Source organism: Lagopus leucura, unplaced genomic scaffold (assembly GCF_019238085.1).
Source record: "Lagopus leucura isolate 7727_CA_CO unplaced genomic scaffold, USGS_WTPT01 130-3_obj-0_obj, whole genome shotgun sequence".
NCBI classification, from domain to species: domain Eukaryota; kingdom Metazoa; phylum Chordata; class Aves; order Galliformes; family Phasianidae; genus Lagopus; species Lagopus leucura.
In genome coordinates, this window is record NW_024968231.1 from 75,938 (window position 1) to 99,748 (window position 23,811).

The 23,811-nt window shown below is 50.5% G+C and overlaps 1 protein-coding gene and 1 non-coding gene across 11 annotated transcripts; both read right to left on the reverse strand.

The window, feature by feature from the left end:
- Nucleotides 1-186: 186 nt before the first annotated feature.
- Nucleotides 187-258, reverse strand: TRNAE-CUC. The gene has a single exon. It is a non-coding gene; the product is annotated as a tRNA-Glu (tRNA).
- Nucleotides 259-1,035: 777 nt separating this feature from the next.
- On the reverse strand, nt 1,036-16,979 carry TPD52L2 (TPD52 like 2). Of its 10 annotated transcripts, none has more exons than XM_042894344.1 (11): nt 16,872-16,979; nt 16,358-16,503; nt 14,964-15,112; nt 14,028-14,087; nt 12,495-12,554; nt 8,615-8,716; nt 7,618-7,656; nt 4,934-4,960; nt 4,225-4,266; nt 2,992-3,040; nt 1,036-2,787 (listed from the first exon to the last, which is right to left on the reverse strand). In XM_042894344.1, exons 1-11 carry the CDS (start codon nt 16,924-16,926, stop codon nt 2,695-2,697), a joined length of 822 nt encoding a protein of 273 aa, XP_042750278.1. In that variant the 5' UTR covers nt 16,927-16,979; the 3' UTR covers nt 1,036-2,694. The 10 variants fall into 10 exon arrangements, with proteins under 10 accessions (XP_042750278.1, XP_042750279.1, XP_042750285.1 ...); XM_042894345.1 differs by having other exon boundaries at nt 16,358-16,476; nt 16,872-16,968; XM_042894351.1 differs by lacking the exon at nt 16,872-16,979 and adding an exon at nt 16,571-16,658 and having other exon boundaries at nt 16,358-16,476.
- Nucleotides 16,980-23,811: the final 6,832 nt, after the last annotated feature.

The following is a 23,811-nucleotide window of genomic DNA, read 5'->3' on the forward strand; positions in this document are numbered from 1 at the left end:
TCGCCGCGCGAGCACGCGGAGCCCCGCCTCTCCCTGCCGGGAGCGCGCGCGGACGCGGTGGAGCGCGCGGAGAGTTAGCGCGGGATGGAGGGGGTGGAAGGCGGGGCTGCGCGCAGAGGAACGCGCCCTATTGCTGACCCGGGAGAGAAAAGTGGCCCCTACGGGGGGGGAGTGGCAAAAGGCATCTTCCCTGACCGGGAATCGAACCCGGGCCGCGGCGGTGAGAGCGCCGAATCCTAACCACTAGACCACCAGGGAGGGCTGAGAAACTCATTTGTTACCTCTCCCTAAGCCGAAGCACAGAGCCCCGCCAGGTACTTTTTGTAATTAGCTGCTTCTCGGCTTTGCTGTTCATCTGCTCTGTGCTGCCCCGTGGGACAGAACGACCCCGTTCGCTGCAGCCTCCAACCCTCTACTCGAAGCCTCTCCATCTCGTGCTCCTCTGCAAACCACCTTGTATTTAGGTGCGGGTGTTACCCAGCCCCTGCAACGCAGCACGGTTTCCTTCTGATGCCTCAAGTGGCCTGAGAGACGCGCAACGAGCTTTCTCAAACCCTGTCCTTCACCGTGCATGAACCACGGGGGGCAGCGGGGCTCCCTCTGCTGCCCTTCTAAACCTAAGAGCGGCTCCCAGCCCAACTCACACAGCCGTCACTTCGCCTCCACGGGGACCGTTTCAATCGGAGCTTCCAAGCTGCTGATTGATTCCCTGCGGTCCCCAGCTGCACACGTGAGCCAGCACCGCAGCTGCTGCTTCTCCACCTTACATTCCCCCAGCTCCTGCTGTCACTACTCGGGAAGCCCGAGGCACGGGCAGAAAAGGGAGCAATGTGACATCACCTGGTGCAAATGTGGGCCTGCCACTTGAAAATCAGAGCATAAACACTTCTTAATGCATTGCTCCACGAGATGCAGGCAAGGCAGAGGGATGCTCCGTGCCTCATCCCCGCAGGAGGCCAGGACTTCCCTGCCAAGTTCACAGCGCACACCTAAAAACAGACCAGTAGCATTACAAGAAATAAAACACTCACCCCGTTTTCTCCCAAAGGAATGCTTTATTGACAAGATTCCTCAGAATTGATCTGTGCAGAGAAACAGTTCCAGACCCAATCTCCAGCAGCGCCCGTCTCCCCGCTCCTCGCACAGAGGCCAGCCTTGGTCAAACAGGGCAGGCTGGGACACTCCACTCCTACTGCCAGCACATCCGCTGCTACTCACACTCAGGGTCCCCATCAGGAGGGGAGCAGGGGTGGGGAACGTGGGGATTAATCAGCAGAAAAGTGTCAAAACTTGCTTCTCTAAGGAAGGGCCAGGCAGCCCAGTCCCTTCAGGGTGATAAACCACTAAAGCTACCAGATATGTACATAGGCAAGCCTAAAGACCTGAATAAGTCCCACTTGGCCTCTAAGGCACAGAATTGCTCACTCTATATGGAGGTACGTTGCCTAGAATAAGCTCAGGCCTCTGTAAGACAACTCACAACTTATCAGCTCCCAAGCAACGAAGCTGGGCATCAAAAGAGCAAACCATCTGCTCTGGGAACCAGTGAGCTCTGCGACTTTCTGCTGGTTTTGTAAACCAAGGTTGCAGCTGGGGCTTTCAGCTGAAAAACCCACACGGTCACAGTCAGATGTACCAGACGGAGAGGCCCACAGAGAGCAGAGTCCTTCCAGTATAGCATAGTACTGCTAGCAACAGCTTTGTCCTTTTTAAACCTGGCCCCGTTGCTAGCAGCCTTCAGACTTCTTTTCCTCCAAGAACAAAAGCTGAGAAGGGAGAAGCAAGTTTTATACACAGGGCAATAGAGTGCACCACTGAACGTTTACACAAAAACTGGCTCACAAGCATGCTGCTACTACTGAATGATGCAAAACTCCAGTGCTCAATATCCAGCTTTATAATCCTTATAGTCTTCTCTATAGAAAAAAAAAACAAACAAGTAAAGCATAAAGTGATGTAAGGCTTGCAATTCAGTTTCAGAGTCCAAGGGAGCATTTCCCTAATATGATGCCAAAGCTTTTTTTGCTGTTGTTAAGCTTTATTTCTTTAAAGTTCATTGCATTTAAAAATAAAGATCTTAGTTTTGTTAAAGCTAGAGCATTAGTGTAATAACGAGGCAGCTGCTAAGTGAAGTTTCCCTCTTGGAAGCCCAGAAAAACAAGTGTTTGCCCCATTTAACAGACTGCTCCAATGAGAACCAGAGGAAGCAGTAATAGGAGAAGCCTGGGAGATCAGGGAGTAACTGCATGGCAAGCCCTGAACAGAGAACACAGCCAGAAGCTGAAGCTAAGATGCCCCTCCTCTTGGTTTCTCCTCTAACTGCCCTCCTCACACTGCACGTGGCAATTTAACTGTTCCAAGAGACAACAGAAGTGGAAAAATGTTTTTTTTCTACACCAGTGGCATTTCTGAGCTACTTTAGGGAAACTCCATCTTCAGTGCTCTCCCAACAGGATAGCACAGTGATACAATTCATCTACAAACTTTAGTGTAAAATATTATCTGTGTACAAAACTTTGCATTCTCTTTATTTGACTCAGATCCAGCAGCAGTGTCTATGAATGAGTTATGGATCTCTCCAGACTGGCTCTCAGCCCCTTCATGGATTTGAATGTTGTCGCTGTTGTGAAGATTTGGGAGGGAGGAGGCTTGCTCTTGGAGTCGTGCACAGCTGTGCAAAGCCACACTGCAGGTCTAGAAAGGAGCGTTGTCCTGGGGGGGCTTGTCTCCAGCTGAGGGGGACTGGAGGCCATCAGTGCTGTTTTCCCTGCTGCCCACCACTCTGGACTGAAAGGAGAGAAGCTAGTTAGGATAACAAGAAACCAGTACTGAGATTACCAAGCCAATCTCCCTCGTCAAGGTCACCTACCGTACAGCAAAGACTCTGTGCATCTGAGAAGCCATTTGCCTCAACAGCAGTTTACAGAACACTATGGAAATTTAAATTTCTGCTTAAGGCTTCACACTGTACAAGGCAAAGCAGATAGTTACCTTTATGGTCCCAACTCTATCTTCAAATGACTTGAAGGTTGCAGAATTCCTTGAAGAAATAGGAAAACAAATCAGCTCTTAAGTAAACCAAACCACAGTGTGCCTGGGCTCCCTGCCCGTTCCCATGCAATGCCAGAACACCCACCACACTCCCAGGTCCTCACCACGTTAGCCCTTGGCACAAGTGTCTCATGCACACCAGACAAAAAAACCCCACATACAAACTGTGAAGGAAGACATTTCTGCCATGTGCAATCTATTCATAAGCTAAAAAATTGAGGGCAAAACATCCTAGCAGTCTAGGGAATCAATGCATGACACGTAGAGAAGAAACCAGTCCTCAGTCCTTCAACTAAAAGCATGCTTTCTTAAATAATGGAAATGAAAAGCTGACAAGGGTTTGAAAAAAGTCTTCATTTTCCCACCTTGCATCCTGCTGGCAGGAAGGGGAAGGGCCACGTGCCTGAGCTTATGGGCAGTTCTGTTACACAGGTGTGGTCATAACATCAGGAACCCTTATAGAAATCCCAGTGTGATAAATTAATCAGCAAAGAAAGCCAGGTCAGTTGTTTGGCACTGAGAGGTGGCTTCGTTGGTGAATGTTCCCAGGGGAGGGCTGAGCAGAGCGCTCTGCTGGACAGTCATGCAGAGCCTTCTCCCCAGGATAGAATGCATAAGCAGCATGAGCTGGGTGACAATAAGCCTCATCTCAGGCATTTCGATCCAAATCAGCACTTTACATTTCTGCCACAAAATAACATCCGCTGAGCAGGAATGAGGATGAACAGAGAGGGGGGCTTCTGTGGGCCTTGCCCAGCTCTGGTGACTGCTCCTCTTAAAGGATCACCATCTAATGTACCACAAAGGCACTCTGAGAAGGGCACGTAGCTCCCGAGGTGGAGACAGGAGACTTAAGCTAGGATTCAGTATTAGCTGTGCTGTAAATGGCAAGAAAAAGGCTGTAATCCCTCCCTCCCCTTCCTGGAACCTCTGAAAGCTGCAAATTTCAATTCGACTTTGGTACAGTTGCAACACACTTAGTCCAAAAACAATGCAGGTGCTACCAACCATAAAGAGAGATGGAGTAAAAACAAAAACCCCAAATTACTTAAAGCTCGGGGCACAGTTACCCCATCCTCTGAGCAGGGAAGCACTCGCACAAACCAGAACAACAAAGGCAGCCACAGTCTCCCACCAACCCCACTGAGGAACCACGGCTGTGTGTGACATTACCTCATTGCTGGCATACTTATCGAGTGGCGAATGGAGTAACTGCTGCTCGGAAGCATTCAGAATAAGGAGGAAAAGGTTAAATGACAGTTTTAAACAGAAGCCACGCACGAGCAGCACGCCCCTAATCCGGCCCATACACAGGCTGCCAAGGGTGAGCATGGAGCTAAAATCCTTCTTCTCCCCTTCTTGACAATGAGATTATTTAGATATTTAGAAAAGGGTTTTCCAGCTATGCCCAAGACATGAGAGCTCAGGTGCCAATGCTCAACAGCAGAAATTGAAAGCAGGGACAACTGCAGGACAAAAAGGTGCACAACTGGTCTGCCTGTACAGAGCCACTCAAATGAGTGGGTTTTCACTAGTGATGGTTTCTGCCAGCCAGCTGTTCCAATACAAAGCTGACAAAGACAGGAAAAGCACGCAGTAAGCACTGCCAAAAGGTACGCTGAGTTAGGTGCTATCAAACAGCAAGGTGTTAGCAGCTGCTCAGGAGTTAAGAGGAGCCTTCTAGCTGCAGCTGTACCATATGGCAAGAACTGCAAACTGCAACCATGATATAAAAGCCAATTGCCAGGCACTGGATTGAGCTAGGTTTCTCAATCCATGTCAAAAGTGTAGGCGAGGCTCAAATCATCAGCTTCCCCTTTAACGCCTGCAAGGACTTGGCACAGAAACATCTGCTCTGAGAGCAACCTTGGAGATATCTTACCTAAAGGAATGCGAGAAGGGGTGAGCCCTGAGAGAAGCCATTGACAGCAAAAAGAGAAAAAGGAAGCAACAGTCAGGCATTGTGCAGACCTGAATGCTAAATGCAAGGCAGCTGAGCAGGGACACAGTCGCGGGATCACGGCACAGTAGAAGACTCCTCCTTCAGAGGAAGCCTCTCAAAACAAACTAGAGAAGCAAGTGAAAAAACCAATTGCTTTTCATTAACTCACCCCAGACTACGCTTACCCCCCCATTGCTTTTACTTGATTTTTTCCCTTAGAGCCTGTTTTCCTAAGCTAAGGTTTTTACCAAGCACCAGCTGATTTGATAAAAACATTTCCTTCCCCTCTGGGCTGTGGCACAAGGACAGCAGGGCCAGGCTTTCTGGCTGAGACCTCCCATAACGGCGCCTGTGTGTTACCTTGCCAAGCCTGCAGACCTGAGTTACAGCTCAGAGAACAAATAGATCTCAGCGTAATAAAGATAAGAATATCTGGATGAAAGTTATCACGCATACTCAACACCCATTCTTAAAGTGAATCATTTGCCACCACGTTACCAGTTTCCACATCTGATTTTGCAATGCAGCACTGTCTCAGTCTGAAGTTGGAGTAAGCTTTCCTACTGCCACTACTAAGATTTCCAGCATGTTTTGAAGAGGCTTCTCCTTCTAGAAGCAGCATTTTATTCCACTTCAATATCATTTTTGTTTCTGCAGCTGGAAGCAGTCACAGCAAGTTGAATGTGAAGTGCTTGGCAAGGAGCACAAGGGCTTTTCCTTCCAGTCTGAGCAATGACATTAGGCTTTGGGATTTCATTTCCCCCGTATCCAAGTTGGCCCTTTGGCAACACAGACCCCTTGAGACGCTGTCTGTGCGTGAGAAATAAATTAACTTCCTCCTTGCTCTCTGTTAAAGGAGAAGAACACAGATCACACGTCCATGCAGCATGCTGCTCTGCGTGCAATACCACAAGCACTGGTGGGCCTGGAGACTTCTTGGCAGTGACCCTTTTTCCTCCAATCGTAAGGATTTAAAACTTCTGTAAATTCAGGAGTTTGGGAGCTCCACCTTACAATAAACGTGCTTGTAGTATTATAGACAGCAGCGAACTCAGGCACCACAAAATGCACTGGGAGACAAAAGCACAAAGCTTTTATCTGGCAAAAAGAAAACACCTTCAATTTGCAGTTTACTGGGGTCAGTAAAATGCAGGAACGCCTAAAAGCCAGTTTACTTTTCAACTGTAAGTGGAGATAACAGAAAGAGCTGAATTGGCCAGGACTTCCAAAAATCCCACCCATTAACTAAGCTGTTTTCGTTACTTGTGGCAATCTAATAGAGCAACAGCACTAATAAGTACATTTAGTGCATGGTTACTGCGTTCACCTCACGCTCTCTCCTTGCAATTATAACAGCCTTAACATTTAGAAGTATTGTGACCAGAATGCAGGAACTGAAGGTTTAACCCAGGGCCACGTTACTGTACTTCACACCATTTCAGTGCACACATTTCTAATGGAATTACGACTACGCCCTCTGCATATCTAAGGAGATTGCCCATTTATCACACCTTCCTTGTATTTATCAACCGGTGAAGGCTGACTAAACAAGGAAATCCCCTCTGTTATCTCAACACTTCCAGTGCTGGAAAATAAACCTTCGTGGAATGGGAAAAAGCAAGTACAGTAACTGAGGTTGTAGTGTTGGCTGTGAGGCCTGGAACGGAGATTCTTGGAACACAAAGACCATCCCCCAGCAATCAGAGAAGTGATCACAGCAGGATGACAGACTTCACTCTGGAAGCTCTGATTGCATATCAAAACCATGTAAAGTTTCACCTGGGGTAGAAAACGAGCCAGTTCCTGCAGAAGCTTACACTCAGAGCTAAACTTTGTTCAGAATTAGAGATATCGATATAGATATATACAAAGCACATCCTCCTGAAGTAAATTTGGCAGGGATATCCTCAAGAAGCTGCCTCTGTTTCCTCATACATCACCCCAAGTATTATCTATAGAAAGGAATTACATGCTTTGAAATTGGTGACTAATGCTGAGCAACGCCATGGCCGCAATGGCCTGACGTGTGAGCAGTGAGCTGGGCCAGCACACACCAACAGCACGGTGGCTGTGTCAGCCCACCTCCACCACCAGGGCTAAGTTCCACTCCTCGCTCAGCTGTGCATCCCTCCCTCCATCAGCTGGCCCACATGGTGAACTTGTTCTGCCAGTGAAGAGATGCCATGCTGACGAGATTGATCCCGCACATCTTCTGGTGGTAATGCTGGCTGGGAGCTCCCCATTAGATCTAGAGGGTACAGTTCTCATCCCTTTGCCACAACAGCCTGACCAGACTGCAGAATTTAGAAGTTCACTTCACCATTACCAGCTCAGGAAGAGCTATTACCACACCATAACATCTTGCACCAGCGTCTGTCTGCTGATGTCACAAGTGATTACACATAAATATCTTCTTCCCATAAAGAAGGCAACTTCCAGGACAGAAAAATTAAACCTTGAGTACTGGAAGGAGCAGGAAGTCAGCCAGTCCTCTGCCAAATTCAGACAAGTGAGATGCTGAAAACGTTCACCAACATTACCCTCCAGGAACACAGTAAATGAGTCAGTGGGGAGAGATCTAGAACGAACCAGCACTGTGTGATCAGAGGCCAACAAGTTCTTACCACTTGGGTAATCCCAGCCACAGTGGAATAGGAAATTCCCTACAAAGAACAACAGCTACCAATTCAGTCCAAGATCTGGAACACCATATTAAATTCAAGCTCTAAGAATTCTTCTTTAGTCATTTAGGTAGCTTGCAGGTTCAGAATTAACTCTCAGTTCCAAGAAAAGCATCAGCAAGATATTCCACGTGCAAAAATGTGCACAACGCCACCATTAATGGAGAAACAATCTTTAGCTTACATTTCTCCAGACCAGGTAAATCATCAGTTCTAACCTTCAGCTTTTTAACTCCCAGAACCAGAACCCCAGCCAGCAACTGAGGGAATCAGCTCTTAACTTTTCAGCCAAGAGAGTTTTAAATACGCAACTACTTCAGCTGCCATCTGAAGGCATCTAAAGAACCACCAACCAGGAGAAGTCCTTAATATTATCATCTCTTCTGCATCAGCTCATGGCTTCCAAACTACACGACATAACCATGCTCAGAAGGCATGCTGCTCTCCTTCCTAGAAAGCTGACACGTAGGGTTTGTAACTGCATGATAAGCAGCATCCAGACTTTGCTCACTTTAAAGCACAGAATAATAATCCTGTTCTAATCTTAAGCCACAACAGTGAGAAAATACACCTCCACCATACAATAATGAATAGAAAACACAACCCTTAATACTAGTTTCTTATGTATGGTGAAAAAGCTGCAGTGAAACTATGACAGTAAAAGAGGGAAGGGAGCTAAGAACGTTCTGCTGGTTCTGCTAAGCGGAGTCACGCTGTTAAGTGCCTTGAAATGGGTTAAAGACTGGTTTGAGGGGTAAAAAATAAGTGTTTAATCTGTTCTGAACAACGATGTATGGGGCCACACATAAGAAGGTGGTCCATCAACAGCAGAGTGCTGCCAACTAAGCAGAAAAATGGAAAAAAGCCTTGTTATTGTTTAAAGCTTCATTGCTGTTTGAAACCGAGATCAAAGCACCAGAGCACAAAACAGAAACCTTACCTCATGTCCCCAAGTTTCCTGCTGATAACAGAACCTACGTTGGAAAGGGCTGCTGAAGTCTTCTGTCCTGCTTGGGAAAGGGTTTCTTGGGTCTTCTTATAACTAAGTAAAGAAAAAAAACAACCAGTAAGCTGAACTGACAGGGTTAGGCTCTGAAAGTGAAAAGCATCCCCCAGTTTTAAAAAGGAGCCCACGTTAAAGGGAAGAAGCTAGGTTAGTGAGCTGCACTAACTTCACTGAAAGAGCCCCCTCCAGTCTGACATATAGCAGTCTTGAAGTTTTAAGAAAGCAACAAGTGCAGGATTAACCTTTCCATACATAACTTCTGTAGTGTTACCATCTTGATCACAATGTCTTGAATTTGACAGACGGTTGCAAAAAGAAAAAGCCAATTTTTCATGTGGCAACCTTAATATTACAGCATTGTAACCTATTTGCTCTGTTATTTTGGACACTGAGAAAATTAAGTGTAGGAATCAATCCCATAATATGCCCTGAAGAAGCAATAGGTTGTGGTGTCAGGGTATGGAGGATAGAGGCAAGACTAAGATCACTGTACAGAAAAGGAAATGCAAGAATCAGCATAACTCCTATAACCACAGTTCAGAATTAAATTGGCAGAGAAGTTTCCTATCAGTTACCATTAACCACAGTAAACAAGTCTGACAGCTTGCATTTATCAGCTGATTACATTTGAGTTTCTGCAAGTGCTGCAGTCAGACACTTGAGAACCTTTGTTTCCATAAATGAGACCTGCTTTAGGAACAAAGGTTCTTCAAGTCATTTTCTTTAACTGATACACTCTAAGCTATTCCACAGCTGGTGATTAACATCCACATTTAGGGCATTCTTACGAGACTCAGTCTTGAAAACAAGTCCAAAAATGTAAGCCAAGTTTTCTTTATCCAAGCACATCAGCTTGAGATGACTTTTTTGCCCAACTGCTTTTAGCAGAAGGACATTTATAAACAGAACAGAATATCCCAAGTTGGAAAGGAGCCACAGGATCACCAGGTTCAGCTCCTGGATTCACCTCAGCAGCCTACTGTTCCCACCTCTGAGCTCCCAAGGCTCGGAGCCCCATGATGACAGCTGTATCTGCTTCTCATTTGCTCCAAACAAAACAGTGGAAGGCAACATCTTGAACTAGATTCCAGCAGTGCCAACTACATTTGTTTCTTTTGCTTTTTGGTTTTGTTCAAGATCACAGCCACCTATTTCTGAATCAGGAATGCAGTCCCTCTTGCAATAGCTGGGCATGAATCCTGGGGTAAAAGCTTCTTCAGAAGAGGAGCATCTCAGCCCTCCTTCTGCAGTCTGGCTCCCTAAGCCCTGTCACTCACAGCTGACAGGAGACATGGAAGACCTTGTGCTCACTAAAACATGCTGTGCTCACTAAAACAGCCATGCTTACTGCACTGCTTGGCGCTCAATTCTCCCAGATTAGCACTGAGACCAGAGCAGTGATGGGAGGAAGAGTTTACAGAGGACACCATCACACCTCGCACACATTGGAAACTCTTAGCTATTATGTTGAGCTTTAGCAGATGAGAGATTTTCCAACTGCTTTTTCCACACTTGACAGCAGGATTCTTAAGACAATCCAAGATTTAGCACTCAGGTGTTGCTCCTTCCCCCTGAACGTGCTCCTGCATGATGCCAACACAACCGTGAACTGACATGGTGGTTTAGATCAGGGAACCCACCTGGCTGAAACAAATGCTTGGAAAGAAAAATGAAGATAGCAGACATCAGTTCAATCCAGTCCTGCATCCACAGCTCCTACACACAGACACACCTCCACCACTGCAACACACGAGGCAGAGCCAGGAAAGCGCAGCAAAGATGAGAAGCTCCTGAACCCAGAACTGCCATCCATCAGGCAGATGTGTGGAACCGTGTCTGTAAGCAGCAGGGACCAGGCTACAAAAGCCTCCAGTGCAACTGAACAGCGCTCAGCTCTGACCCAGAAGTCACAACTACCCTCCTGCAAGCGACACAGCTGGGTACAGCATCTGTATCAACTCAGTCATTCACTTCCTTCCCTCAAGCACACTGGAATAACCCAAACCTGGGAGCAGTTCAGTATGAGCTTTGTAAACACCTCTCTATACCAACAGGCAGCTGGCTGCAGGAGAAGCTGCAGGAAAGGTCTCTGCCCTGAGGTATGCATTCTGCAGTACTCACACATTTCATTGCATCCCTCTCCTACCAGAGAAGAGCCAGACACAAATCCTCAAATCCTCCTTTATCCCAATACCAGCCTCCTCTCGCTTGCTTTTATCCAACAATCACTGTCTGTACCAATTCAGTCACCTTGCATCCAGTTTACCACAAAACCAAAGCTACAGACAGAGCTGACTGTCTGTCCTTGCCCTACTGCACACAGAGGGCAAGTCAAGCTCCAAGGCCAGAGCAGCAGCCACCAGGAAATCCAGCAGAGCACAAAAGCACATTAAGGTCCCGGGTCAGTCAGGATGCTTGTAAGCTATTAGAGAAGCTCCAAAACAACAGGAAAGAGGATTCATTTACACAACAAACCCAAACCACACAACTGAAAACCTCTTCTTTGGTTCTCTTGAACTTGGCTCCTAGCATTTACCAAGCTTTAGGGAAAGGAAACCGTTCCGTTTCTGAAACACTGCTGGAATTTTACATTTCAAGCCCACTGGTCTCTCTCATTTAATTGGCATCCACCTTGTTAGCATGAATTGCAATGCTGCCTAGTGCCAAAGCAAGCAGGAAAGCTGGCATGCCACAACTATTCAGGCCCTGAGCACACTCCAGAAGCTTGCTTCCGCCACACACTCCTGGTGCTTATTGAGTGCAAGGAAACAGATATAATGAGAAGCTTTCTATTCCAGCAGGCACACCCAGAGAGGAACTCTGATTAAACACCACTGCAGTCAGTCACACTGTTGGTGAGCATAAACACAAGTCACTCTATTTAGCAAGTAAAATAGTGACTATTTACATTTTCTTAATCTAGAAAACATTCACAGAACTTTGAAAATGGAACCTGCATGCATAAGTAGTGTCAAAAAACAAAACAACTGTCACCTACCCTCACCCATCTAATGAAGAAAACCTTCTATTCACAAGCACTGAAAACAAGAGACCAGCCTCAAAGGACTGAATTTCATGCCTACCCCAGCGAATAGGAATATCCTGCTTACCTAAGACCCACCTTACCATGGTTCAATCAGCTCAGAAAGCAACAGCACAACCTACCTGCTTCCACCGCACTACTGTAAAGGATTTCCCCTACATACAATGAGAAGGATGAAGGCCAACTTCTGTAACACGCTTCTGTAATTCAGCCCAGATGAGAATTTAATTCCAGACACTTAATAAAAACATAGTTAAGAGACTTTTGCAGCCAATGAATGCAGTACAACAGCTGTGAGGTTTAAGCTGTTCACATCCCTTTGGAGCCTTAAAATGTCAGAGCAGCTGCCTTGGACACGAAAGCTTCATTTGTTCTCATCAGGTACCACAGGTAAAAGAAGAGCACAGAGCGTGCTGAGGGGTGAAAAGAAGAGATCAGGCAGACTATTGCACAGCTCATCAGTTGAAGTTACAAAACCTGGCATGCAGCTCAGGTACCCAGTGGCTTCAGCCAGTTCTCCAAGAGCAGGCAGCTGTTTGAAGAGCATCACCTGAACCACAGTGAAACCATTCAAAGACTGACCTGAAAAAAAAAAAAAGCGCTCCCTCTCTCAGAATAGACTTTTATTAGGGTAAAAAAAGTGAAAGCTGGAAGAAAGAAATGCTTAAATGGATGTAGTGAAAGGACAGGACTGCGAGCAGGGGCACAGAGCATTAGTGGTAGCAGACTGTCATGAAGGCATTTGTTAACGCTGAAGGTTAAGACACTCACGCTTCTGATTGAGTTAATTTCTCATTCCAGTCCTCCAGAGTGCTGCTGGCTGAAAGATATCTACAAACACAATGGAGGTTAGATACAGGTACAGTGCCAAGATTCACGACTGATGCTTCTTCTGACCGCTGTCTTGCTGACTTCCCACATTAGTGTCTCTTTACACTGACAGCACTGCAGGTTTCATTTCTCTGATAACAGCCTTCCCCCTTCTCTGTTACAGACAGAAGAAAAGGAGCTGTTGTTTGAGAGGCAGGAAGACACCCCAGCTCTGGCTTCTTTCTTATCCAAACACCTCCAAACACTGTGCAAAAGGAAAGTCTGCAGTTTTGAAGGCGTTGGGAACTGAAAGACTTCAAACCTTCTGCTCCCTTCATAAATTCAGCATGGGCAACCAAACACCAAAAGTTAAAAGCAAGCAACAGAGAATTGAGCACAGTGCCAAGAAATCTGACTGCCATCCCCACAGCTGCATTTTACCTGTAGAGGATGAACTGGACAAACTGTTACAATGCACTTCATTCTCTCATCTTTAGAAATCACGTTATAACAAAGTATCTTTGGGATTGTGAGAATTAACACTGAATGTACAGAAGAAGTGCTATGAAAGCATCTGCTGCCACATGTAAAAGTGCTCAGAGGAGGTACATTGCAGGCAGTTCCTGTTGACCATGGAAAATAACTATGCCTAGTCAGATCAGAACTGCTGACAGGAAGCTTCTAACTCACATTCTCTCAGCTAAATAATCACTTTCTTAAGCACAAAATGCAGAATGGGGAGAATCCCCAGCACAGCAAACAGTCAAGGTCTCCTTTATGTTCAGTTATGTAAGAATCAAAGTGATTTATGACTAAGGAAGAGAGGTCTAACATGACTAAAGAATACATTCTAGAGACAAAAGCAGGCAGCAACATTTAGCACCTGCTTGTATATATTGCAAAGACTAAAATGAATTGCTTTCTAGTGTTGGACAGCATTCAGAAAGGTTCACATGCATCAATCAGTCACAGCATGGCAGCTTTCAAAGCCTCCTGTACACGTTTACATTTGCAAAGCCCCTGTTTTCAGCTATGGCCTTCAGGCATCCTATTTCCACTGTGGCCAAACAGAGAGGTAATATTCAAACTGAAACCTACCACATCTGATGAGAAAAGAAATAATTTCACAGTAAAGACAGAAGTTCACTGGTAAGATACCTAATCACAACAGATCAGTCCAACAGTGATCAGTTAAAGTGAGACTGTGGTTGATTTCTTCCGTTATTTTTTAATCAAATGTGGTTTGGTAACTGATTGGAATTTTTCTTCAGCAGTGGCAAGACTATAAGAAAGATGATAGCAGTAACTTTTACTCATCTCCTCTGCAACTGAGGAGTGCTTATAGCTGGATGTCAGGCATGCTGCTAAGAACAGAGCTCTGCTGCGCCTCCAGCTCCCAATCAACCCCTGATGCCTGTGAGAACAAGGAGCAGCACAAATGGGGAATGCAGCAAGGAGCACGAAGGTGCTGCTGAGCAGCCCGAAGGAACTCACAAGTCAGACTGTGTCACTTTGTCATTCCACTCTCCAAGTTTCTCAGATGTTCTCACATAACTAGAAACAGAAAGTGTTAATGAATATAACTCCAAATATTCATTCCTAGAAGACAACGACACATTTCAGTTACAAAGTAGTAACAGAAATCCAACGGGGGATAGGAGGGAAGATGGGGAAAAGAATGAGCAGTGAAATGAACAGCTGAAGACCTGCCCTGCCGACGTGATGGCAGTAACTCCAAATTCCATTTCAGTTGCACATGGCTTTTTAGACTGAATTATATCCCTCTGGGTACCCAAGGACCCTTTACATCAGGCAGCTGTGCTCAGATTTACCCCACTCTCCTTTTGGCACTGTCAGACAGTGCAGCAGTCACACACTTCGTACCTGTTTAGAAATGGTCTTAATTTCAAACCCTGTTTAGGCACAGATGCCCCTGCATATGGCATTCATAGCAGACTAATGATACAGACTTTTTTTCCCTAGGAAGTGCAGGCTTTTTAATTCAAGGCACACAGCCCAGGAAGCAGTTTTCGAACTAACATACAGCTAACATTCTCAACTAGCACCATGCATTACTGAGTGAGCTCTGGCATTTTTTGCACTTCTCTTTGAGCTCGAGCTCAGAACGAGGCAGCAGCAGTCTGCCTCTCAGAGAAATGGGAAGACAAACTGAGCTGTTGAGTAGTGAGCAAGCCTTTCACATCGTGCAAGAGAGCATCCAGCAACAAAGCATTCAGACCACAGATACGAAAATCCTTTAAGCTGACACAAGATCCATTCAGTTCACTGCTTTTTAAAACCATCTTTTACTCTATGTACCTATCACAGCAAAACCCTCCAGCCAGTTGGAAAAGCTCTGCAACAAGCTGCAGGGAAATAACTGCTGCAGTCCCTTCTCCATGTGAAACACACATCACAAGCAACACTTACGCGTTGGAGACCTGCACGTCATGCCAGCTCTTAGACAGGTTTTGCTTCAACCCATCCAAGGGAGTCAAACCCAGCTTCCTCTTCAGCTCTCCACAGTGCCTCTCTTTAGCAGCCAGAACTTGTCTGAGAGTACCAATTTCTTCTTCAACCTTGGAAAGAGACAGAAGCACATCTCAATACCACGCTTTGCTACGATTCTGGGAATTAAGCCAACTTTCTGCCTTCCTGAAAACTAGCACAATTCCATTAACACGAATGTAAGGAACTGGTAGGAACTTGAGGTGCACGCAGCAATTCAACTACACATCAGTGGTGCTGGAACAGTGGCTCAGATTTCAGCTAGAAAAACATATAAGAAGCCATTGCACTGGTGTTTCAATGGCACTAAAAGAACTCATTCCCTGCACTGTAATTTCAACAGTAGATACCATCTAAAAAAAATAAGTTACCAAATACTCATTTAACTGAGGTTTCAATCTTATGATCGTTTTCCTCTGATGTCATTAGAACAAAGAGCTTTTCCTCAGAGATCTTTCTTACCAGATTTTCAGAATACTCTGGAGCAGTTTCAGAGCAGAGAGAATTCATTCCTACTTCTTAATTAAAGTTTACCAAGGCCTGCACGGCCATTCAGAACAGTGAAAACCTCCCTTGCTAAAACATGCAAAGCAGAGAACCAGCATGAGATTATCAAGTGTAGGAAAGAACAACCAAAACTACCTTCAGCTATATTACACATACAAATTATAAACTGAACTTTAAAACCCAGAGGGTGCCTAAAATTTGAGGTCTTACATTACAAGCTCTCAGCTTTAGAAAAGCATAAAGGAATCTAAAACAGCAGCCCATAAAATGTGATAAATATTTAATAAAAACAGGCTGAAGAAGAAAGCACCTTAAGTACCCCATTGTTTCAGCTTCCTAAGGAAAAAGGAGTTGTTTGCATACCGCTCACCTAAAGTGCTGTTTTCCTGCTTAGAGCAGAACTAAGAGCCTAAATTAAGCCAATTATTTCTTTAGGGCTCCACATTAAGCAGTTCTGTGCACGAGCAGGCAGTCTGAAATACCTGCCAGCTCTGTGCATTTAGCAAAGAATGCAGAGATCCGCAGGCAACACCACTGCAAGTTCTTTCTTTACTATGACAGTGGTGAGGTGCTGGAACAGCTGCCCAGAGAGGCTGTGAATGCCCCATCCCTGAAGGCTTTCAAGGCCAGATTGGATGGGACCTTGGGCAGCGTAGTCTGATATTAAACATGGAGGCTGGTGGCCCTGCACGTGGCAGGGGGTTGGAGATCCATGATCCTGACCATTTCTGTGATAAGAACCAAAAAATGCATCCACCAAACCCTCATTTTTCCTCCCAGCAGGGCAGGATCCCAGGCTCAGGTTTTACCTTGGCGATCTCAGCCCTCAGCTCCTCCTCCTCAGCAGCACTCAGCCCCTCGGGCGCTGCCGTCCTCGCCGCTGCCGCGCCGTCCACAGGAACGTCCATCATGGCATCCGACAGCAGACCTTTGTTGGGAGAGTTAAGGTTGATATCTGTCACAGACGAGAAGCACAGGGCACACATAGTGAGCAGCCAGCAAGCGAAGCACGATATGCAAACCTTGAGGGGAAAGGTGAAACACAGGGCCCTGTGCTCGCAGACAAAAAAAGGAACAGAAACCCTCAGCCGAATTCCCCGAGCCCGCACAGAACAGAAGCGCCGCGCTCCGCAGACCGAGCAGAGCGGCTATCGCACAGCGCCGGCCCGACGGAGGGGAAGAGCCGCCTCCGAGCGCCCGCCCGGCAGCCCGCACAGCCTGCCCGTGGCGGAGCTCCCCGAGGCCCGGCCCGTTCCCCCAGCGGCTCCTCGAGCACCGCCGCCCCCCTCGCGCGTCCCCGCCCCGAAGCGCGGCCGCCCCTACCCTGACCCGCGCTCTCCATGGCGGCGCCCCGACCCCGTTCAGCCGCCGCCAGCATTGCCCTGTGACGCAATCACCCCGCGCCGCCCGCTTCCGGGAGATGCGGTGAGAGATGACGTCACTCGCTGCGTCGCTACGGCAACGGCGCCACGTTCCTCCCTCCCCGCCTTTCCTCGGCCGCCGCCTTCCGCCAGCGGAAACGGCGGCGGGTGACGTCAACGAGAAGGGGATGAAGTGGCGTCACAGGGGCGGAGGGTTCGGAGCGGCGGTGCTGTGCGGGCGGCTGGAGGGAAGGGGGCAGCAGCGGCACGGCCTTGGCATGGCGTGGCTTTGGCCTGGTGCGGCGCGGCCCGCAGCACCCAGGGCCCCGCTCCGCTCCGCTCGGTACAACCTCCCCTGGCGCAGCTCCACGCCGTTCCCTCAGGCCCTGCCGTTATCACAGAAAGCAGAGCTCAGCGCTGCCCCTCCGCTCCCCTGGAGGAGCTGCAGTGCCTCTCGGCCCCCTGTGAGCCAAATGAACCCAGGGACCACAGCTCTGGATGCCTCCCGTTCCCAACGCGGGGATTTCTTGCAGGGAGCCGCCCACCTGCTGTGAGCAGCACTGAAACTGGGAAGCGATAGCAGGGACAACACGCGGCCAGCGCTCCTTGCAGCCCGCAGCTCTTTGCCTTCTGCTTTCGCTGTCTGTGGGGCTGCTGGTAGGCTTGGAACCAAAACCCCCCAGCTGTGTCAATGGGGGTTCTGGCCTGCTTTGGGGAAGCCCTCAGCCATGTGCTGGAGAAGCCCTGGGTAGCTCCACTGATAGAAATCCTGCAGCTCACCCCGATAAAAACCCCACTTAGCTCTAATTGTGTCACCAGCTACTTTCATCTCCAGAGCTGTTTCTACCTGGTCTATTTTCATTGCCCAAGACGAGCGTGAAAAGGGAAGCGAATATAAATGGGGAAACGTGCATTAATTTTTCAGAGCTGTTTCCAACAGCACATGCTGCATCTGAGCAAAGGGTTTGCAATTAGCATTGGTGAGAGCTGCTGGAAACACCCAGTGAGGGCTGAGCAGGTCATCCTAGACCCACATCACAAAGCACCCGGCCACCCTGACTGCTTCCTTTTGCTGCAAAGAACAGGGAGCACCACGAGAGCTCACTCCTTTATTGCTGTTTTTAATGTAGGGGGGTTATACAGAGTCTGGCACTACTCTGGTTTCAAAGCTGGGCTCTGTGGAAATCCAAGTGTTGAACCCACATGGAAATCCGGAGCAGAAGCAGCAGGAGGCGCAGGGCCTGGCTCACAGGGAGAGCTGCAACAGCTCTGCCAGGAACAAAAACCCAATTCAGCTCCAGTCCTACTGCTGCCAGCATCAGGGTGTGCCTCCACGGGAAGCACCACATTGCCCTCCCAGCACCCGCTGCTCCCACTGCTAATTTTGCTGTACCTTCAAGCGCTGGATTTTAATTAAACATATTCCAGTGCCAATTCGAGTCTCCATCCCAAGCCTTGCATGCGTATTGGGGTGGGGAAATAGAGAGCAACCCTGCATTTGGAGTGGGGAAAAAACTCCTTGTTCCAGGATCACTGCTGCTGTTCAAAGCGACTGTGGGGGCCAGGATGTGGGGCAGGGCAGGAATTTGGGGCAGCAGGCAGCATGCTGGATTCCCTGTAACAGGGGCTGAGGCTGGCTCTGGCTGCTGTCATCCCCAAGCTGCCAACAGAGCTTTCCTGAGGTTTCAGGCACAGCTTATGCCCTCCCTGCTGCCCCCAGTTCTCCTTTTGCTGCTGGGACTTTCACTCTCTTGGGGGTTTTCTTTTGAAATGTCAGCCTGGAGTCAGTTCCCATCACTGATGCCCCCTCTGAGCTGCTTTGGCTCCCACACAGAGGCAGTGGGGAGGGATGTGGATGGCTGTGACGGCTGCAGGGATGTCATGTTTGGGGGGCAAGCAGCATCAGCCCTGTGCCTGGGCACCTCTCTGTGTCACAGCAAGGACACGTCCCCTGTAGCATGTTGCCCACAGCTCCCGAGTCACAAAACACAGCTGTTTCCCAGCAAAGCCAGAAGCTGTGGCCAGCCCTGCAAAGGGAACTGCGTCCCAAGGCTCTCGCCATTCCTGTTTGCCCCAATCCTGGACACCCCAGGAGGGCACGGACATTTCCCGGCTGTTCCGTGCTCAGGCAGGCGCTGCAGCTCTGCTGCTTCATTTGGAAGCTGACACAAGCTGGGCTCTGTGCCCCTTTTAGAGAAAGCCCTGACCTAGATTTCACTGCCCACTGCAAAGCTGTAGCTGTCGCTCCTCCCTGCAGCTGGAAAGGGCCCAGTGGAGCAGTCCTGGCTCGCGCTTGTTAAGCTGGTGGCTATTAGCCCTGCAGGGAACGAGCCTGCACAGGCTGATGGGCCCCCGTCACATTTTGCTCCTGTTTCCCAGGCACAAGGCACTGCTAGAGCTCACTGCTCTGCAGGAGGCCACCCTGATGTTGCAGTGAAGCTCTTGGCCCCCCCTGCTCTCCCCGTAGCCACGTCCCCATCCATCCATCCTTCCATCCATCCGTTAATCCAACGACTGGTACTCCCACCCACCCATCCATCTGTCCCTGTGTCCATCTGCCCATCCATCCATGTGTTCTCCCACTCTTCCATCCACTCACACACCAGGAGCAGAGCAGGTGCTACCATGCTGTCCCCATGTCCCCACTGCAGCTCCCCGGCAATCTGTCCCACTTGGCCTCCTTTTTGGCCACAGTCCTTCCTTGGTTGGCTCTAAGCTGCTTGCTATCCCCCATACCAGGCTGGCATTTACATGGGTGCATTAACCATGCATCTAAAAAAGCCCCGGAGTGCTTCAGGTGGGAGAGATCTGCATCCTTCAGCCCATCTTTGGCAGCACTGGGGCCATGGGCTGGCAGTGATGGTGACATTCCTCTTTCCCAAACCAACCCCTGTCCCTTCGCCCTGCCATCACCGTGTGCTGCCTTCCTCTTTTCTCAGCACCCGAAATAACCCCGGGGCCGCAGCAGGGGGCTGCCAGAGGTGACACTTCCTCTTTCTGAAACATCACTGGGGAAGGGATGGGGTGGGGGGGGATGCAGGCACGGCTGGATCCCGATTTTCCCTGCTGTGTTGGGAACCCCCAGCTGGCAGCCAGGCTGTCCCATCGGATCCCCCTTGCTTCTGAACATTGAGCTTCTCCCTGATCCCGTAGAAGGAGTGCAGGACAGGGCTAGAAACAGGTTTTAGCTTCTCTCTTCTGAGGCTAGTTTCACACCTCCTCCGGGAAACAGAGCCTTAATTTCTGCCCCCTTATCATGGCTCATGTGGCTGCCCTCAGCCCCAAAACAGCCCTGGGGCTGCATGGGGATTGCCTGAGCACTATGTCCCCACTATGGGTTTTCTCCCTTTTCCCCACCACGTCACACTTTCAACTACTTCACACCACTCCACCCCCAGCACTGGGAATTCCCCTGACAGCATTTGGGGCAACACTGCAGTGGGGATTGCCCCTCTCCAGCTCTACAGAGTCAGCCCTGGAGTCCCCACTCCTGCTGTCCCTTGTTCCACAGTCCTTGTACACCCACAGGGCTCTGCTCGCCATTGGCACCATGCACTGCCATGGGGCAGTGGGCAGCTGAAGGATGGAATGTACTCCCATGGTTGCACCGCGTGCCCAGGACCTCACAGGGCAGAGCATCATGGCCAGCCCTGCAGCATCCCATTGGGACATAGGCTGGAAATCCACTCCTCCCCTCTTCTGCCTGATTTCCCCTGCTCTGCTCTCCCAGGGCTGTGTCCCATCCCTCTCACCTCACCCTGGGACCCATCCGGTACCATCTGCTGCCTGCAAACCCTCTGCTCCCTAAGCTGCTCTAATCCCTCGGATCCTATCTGTGTCGTGGTGCGAGCTGGCAGCCCCGGGCATCTCCCCCAGGGTTGTGGGGATGAGAACCCAGGGGTTTGGTGACGTTGCCCCACCAGTGGTGAGGGAGTGGTGATGGAAAACGCAGAATGCAGGATTGATGCAAAATGCAGAATGGATGCATTTTGGTTCTATGTGGTTTTCCAAGACAAGAAAGAGGGATAAAATGTGCCCAGAGCCTCTCCAGCTGCTCCCCACTCCCTGCCCAGTCACAGGGTGAGCTGTGTGCCCCCAGCAGCAGAACACAACCCCCAGAATGTGGCTTGGCAGGAGAAGAAAGGGGGCAGGGGAGTGGTGTGGGACCAGGGGGGGCCTTCCTGGAGGGTGTGGGGTGGGAGGAAGTGCTGCAGACAGCTGCACAACATCTGGCAGCACTCGGCCCCCCGGGATCCCAAGGTTGCCGAGCGGGCTTCCTGCCCCCCCACTGCCAGATGTGCCCCCTGCATCCCACCCTTCCCTCCAGGCCGTGCCCCACACCTGTGTCCCATTCTGCCCCACTGCTCCCATGTCCTCCTGGCCCCACAACGCCCATGGGAAAGGCGGCCCCATCACCTCCACCACCTCCATCCTTCCATCCTGGAAAACCCACCCACAGGAGCCACGGCCCCAATTCAGAACTGGTTATGGCTGTGGGGTTTGGCCATGGCCCCGTGACTGGGATATGGGCTTTGGCCATGGTGTGGGGAGCGCAGACTGCCAGCCCTGCCCACCAGCAGCCCCACAGCGTATGGCTGGATGGTCCCTGACCCCGATCCCATGGGGCCTGACCCTGCAGAGCTCCGGGTGAGGTTGGAAGGAAGGGATGAGCCCCAGGCAGCAAAAATAGCCTCTGTCCTTCAGGATCGCTTCATGGGATTAAAAATAGCAGTGTTCCCAACAGCAACGCTCAAGGGGACGCGGGCAGAGGGGACAATTGGCTTTAGAGTCCTTGGTGCCACCATGAGAGGGTGGTGCAGGATAAAATCCAAAGGAAAAGGGCCTGTGTCCCCATCTGGGAGCTGGGAAAAACCTTAGGAGTGGGGCTGGGGCGCAGACAAAGCCCTGACTGCATTTTGCTGGGATGCATAGGGGATGTGGTGCTCCCCCCGCACCCCTGTGCCCCGTGGGGCCGCGCTCCTGGCTCCCTGGGACCGGTGGCTGGGATCGCTCCCACGGCCGGGGAGCGGCGGAGGTGGCGGCTCAGCCTCCGGAGGCAGGAAGTCGGCACTCGGGGTATGCGGGGACACGGGGACAAGGGGACGTGGGGAAACAGGGACGTGGGGATACGGGGACACGGGGACACGAGGACGTGGAGATACAGGGTGCACAGAGAGCCGCAGGGATGCTGGCCCGGTGGGACACGGGTGACATCTGGAGCCCAGTTTGTCCTTTGGGCGAGCGCTGCTGGATCCTGTGCCAAAAGCCCTCGCAGCAGCACTCGTCCCCATTTCCACTGCTCCCCTACGGGTGAGCTGCACGGCTCCTTCCAGTGCCGCAGGGAAGTGGCACCGACGGCAGGATCCGGTGTCCCGATGTCCCCGTGTCCCGATGTGCCATTGTCCCTCCCCCTGCCATGTCCCCGGCACAGCACTGACTGCAGGGTCCGGCGTTTCCCCTCCTGCTCTCTCCTCTCTGCTCCCCTCCCCTCGGGGCCTGGGAGCCGCTTTTCTTTCTCTCCGTGTTTTCTTCCCACGTTTCCGCTCGCCATGGCAGCGCTGCGCTCTGCACAAGGTCTGCTCGGAGGGAGACCTCCTCCTCTTCCTCCTCCTCCTCCTGCTCCTGCAGCAGCAGTCCTGGGCAGGGTGCAGGGGACAGGAGCTGCAGCAGTGACAGCATTTCAACAGGACCATTGCAAAGGAGAAATCTCAGCTTCTTCCCTAAAGCTCAGAATCTGGGGCAGGCATTTTGCTTCCATCCCATAACGGGAATGGGATGGGAACGGCCCCAGACACCTTCCAGCCCCATGTAGGGCACGCGGGGGGACAATGGCACTCGGTGTATCTCTGAGCATCCCTGAGAGTGTGTGCATGGAACGTGGGTGCTCACAGTGTGTGCCTTCACCTGCACTGTAGGCCAGCTCTGTGGGACACGGGCTGGGGTCACAGGATGTGGACATGGGGTGAGGCCACGGCCATGGAGAAGGGATGGCTCTCCCTGGGCATTATCCAGCCCCAGCCAGGCATTATCCAGCTGATCCCCCTCACAGTCCCTAAATCCCTTATGGGGGTTACAACCAGCAGCTGCCAGCCCTGATCCCAGGAGACCCTCCGTGCCCCCGCTGTGCTCACATATGGTGAGACTGGAGCCCCCTGTACCCCTGCTCCCTTCCCCCGGCTCCAGCTCCGTGGCCGGGACATGAAAGCAGGGCTGAGGCGTGCTGCCCTCCCACATCCTTCCCTGCAAATTCCTCTCCCTCCTTCATCTCTCCGGGGGTGCCCGGCTGCGCTTATCACCACCGTGGAGAGGGCCGGAGGAGACCTTCGCATTTTCCCCTCTGTTATAAATAGCATGAGATTTATTTTCTGGCAGCATGGAAAGCCCCCGGGGCGTAAGAGAGGAAGCAGACGGGCTGGGTGGGGGGTGGGCAGCGGGGGGAGAGTGAAAAGGGCAGGAAATAACCCCCCGGCTGCAGCGGCCCCGCAGAGGGGAAAATGCTTCGATGCAAACAGAGTGTGGTTAATATGGAAACTCCCAGGGCAGAGCCGTGCTGCCCTGTGTCCTGCTGTCCAGCCCTCAGCCGTTTCCTGCCCCCTGCCTGGACACCCACCCAGCACACAACCCCCACCCGGGGGGATGAGCATCTCCGGCCCCACTTTATACAGGAGGAGATGGGGATGCTCACGGACCCCCCCAGCCCACAGCCTTCCCCTCTGGGCCGTTCCTTGGGTTTGTCCATGACCCCCGCTCAGAGGCCGAGCACTGTGTGAATCACAGCAGCCCTCTCCATAAATCACTGCAGCTGCTTCCCAGAAGATGCTCTCAGCGACCCCAACCTCACCGTGCTCCCCCGCTGTCCCCCTGCCCACCCCCACTGATGTCCCTCTGCCACCCCCTGCCCC

Bases quoted from the DNA above. Each gene is read 5' to 3' on its own strand.
- TPD52L2 (XM_042894344.1), bottom strand. From the start codon at position 16,926: ATGCTGGCGGCGGCTGAACGGGGTCGGGGCGCCGCCATGGAGAGCGCG. The intron at 4,961-7,617 runs GTAAGAACTTGT...GGCTTCTCTCAG, and splicing joins TGGCTGGGATTACCCAAGTG to GGCTCACCCCTTCTCGCATT. The intron at 3,041-4,224 runs GTAATGTCACAC...TATTTCTTCAAG, and splicing joins ATAAGTATGCCAGCAATGAG to GAATTCTGCAACCTTCAAGT.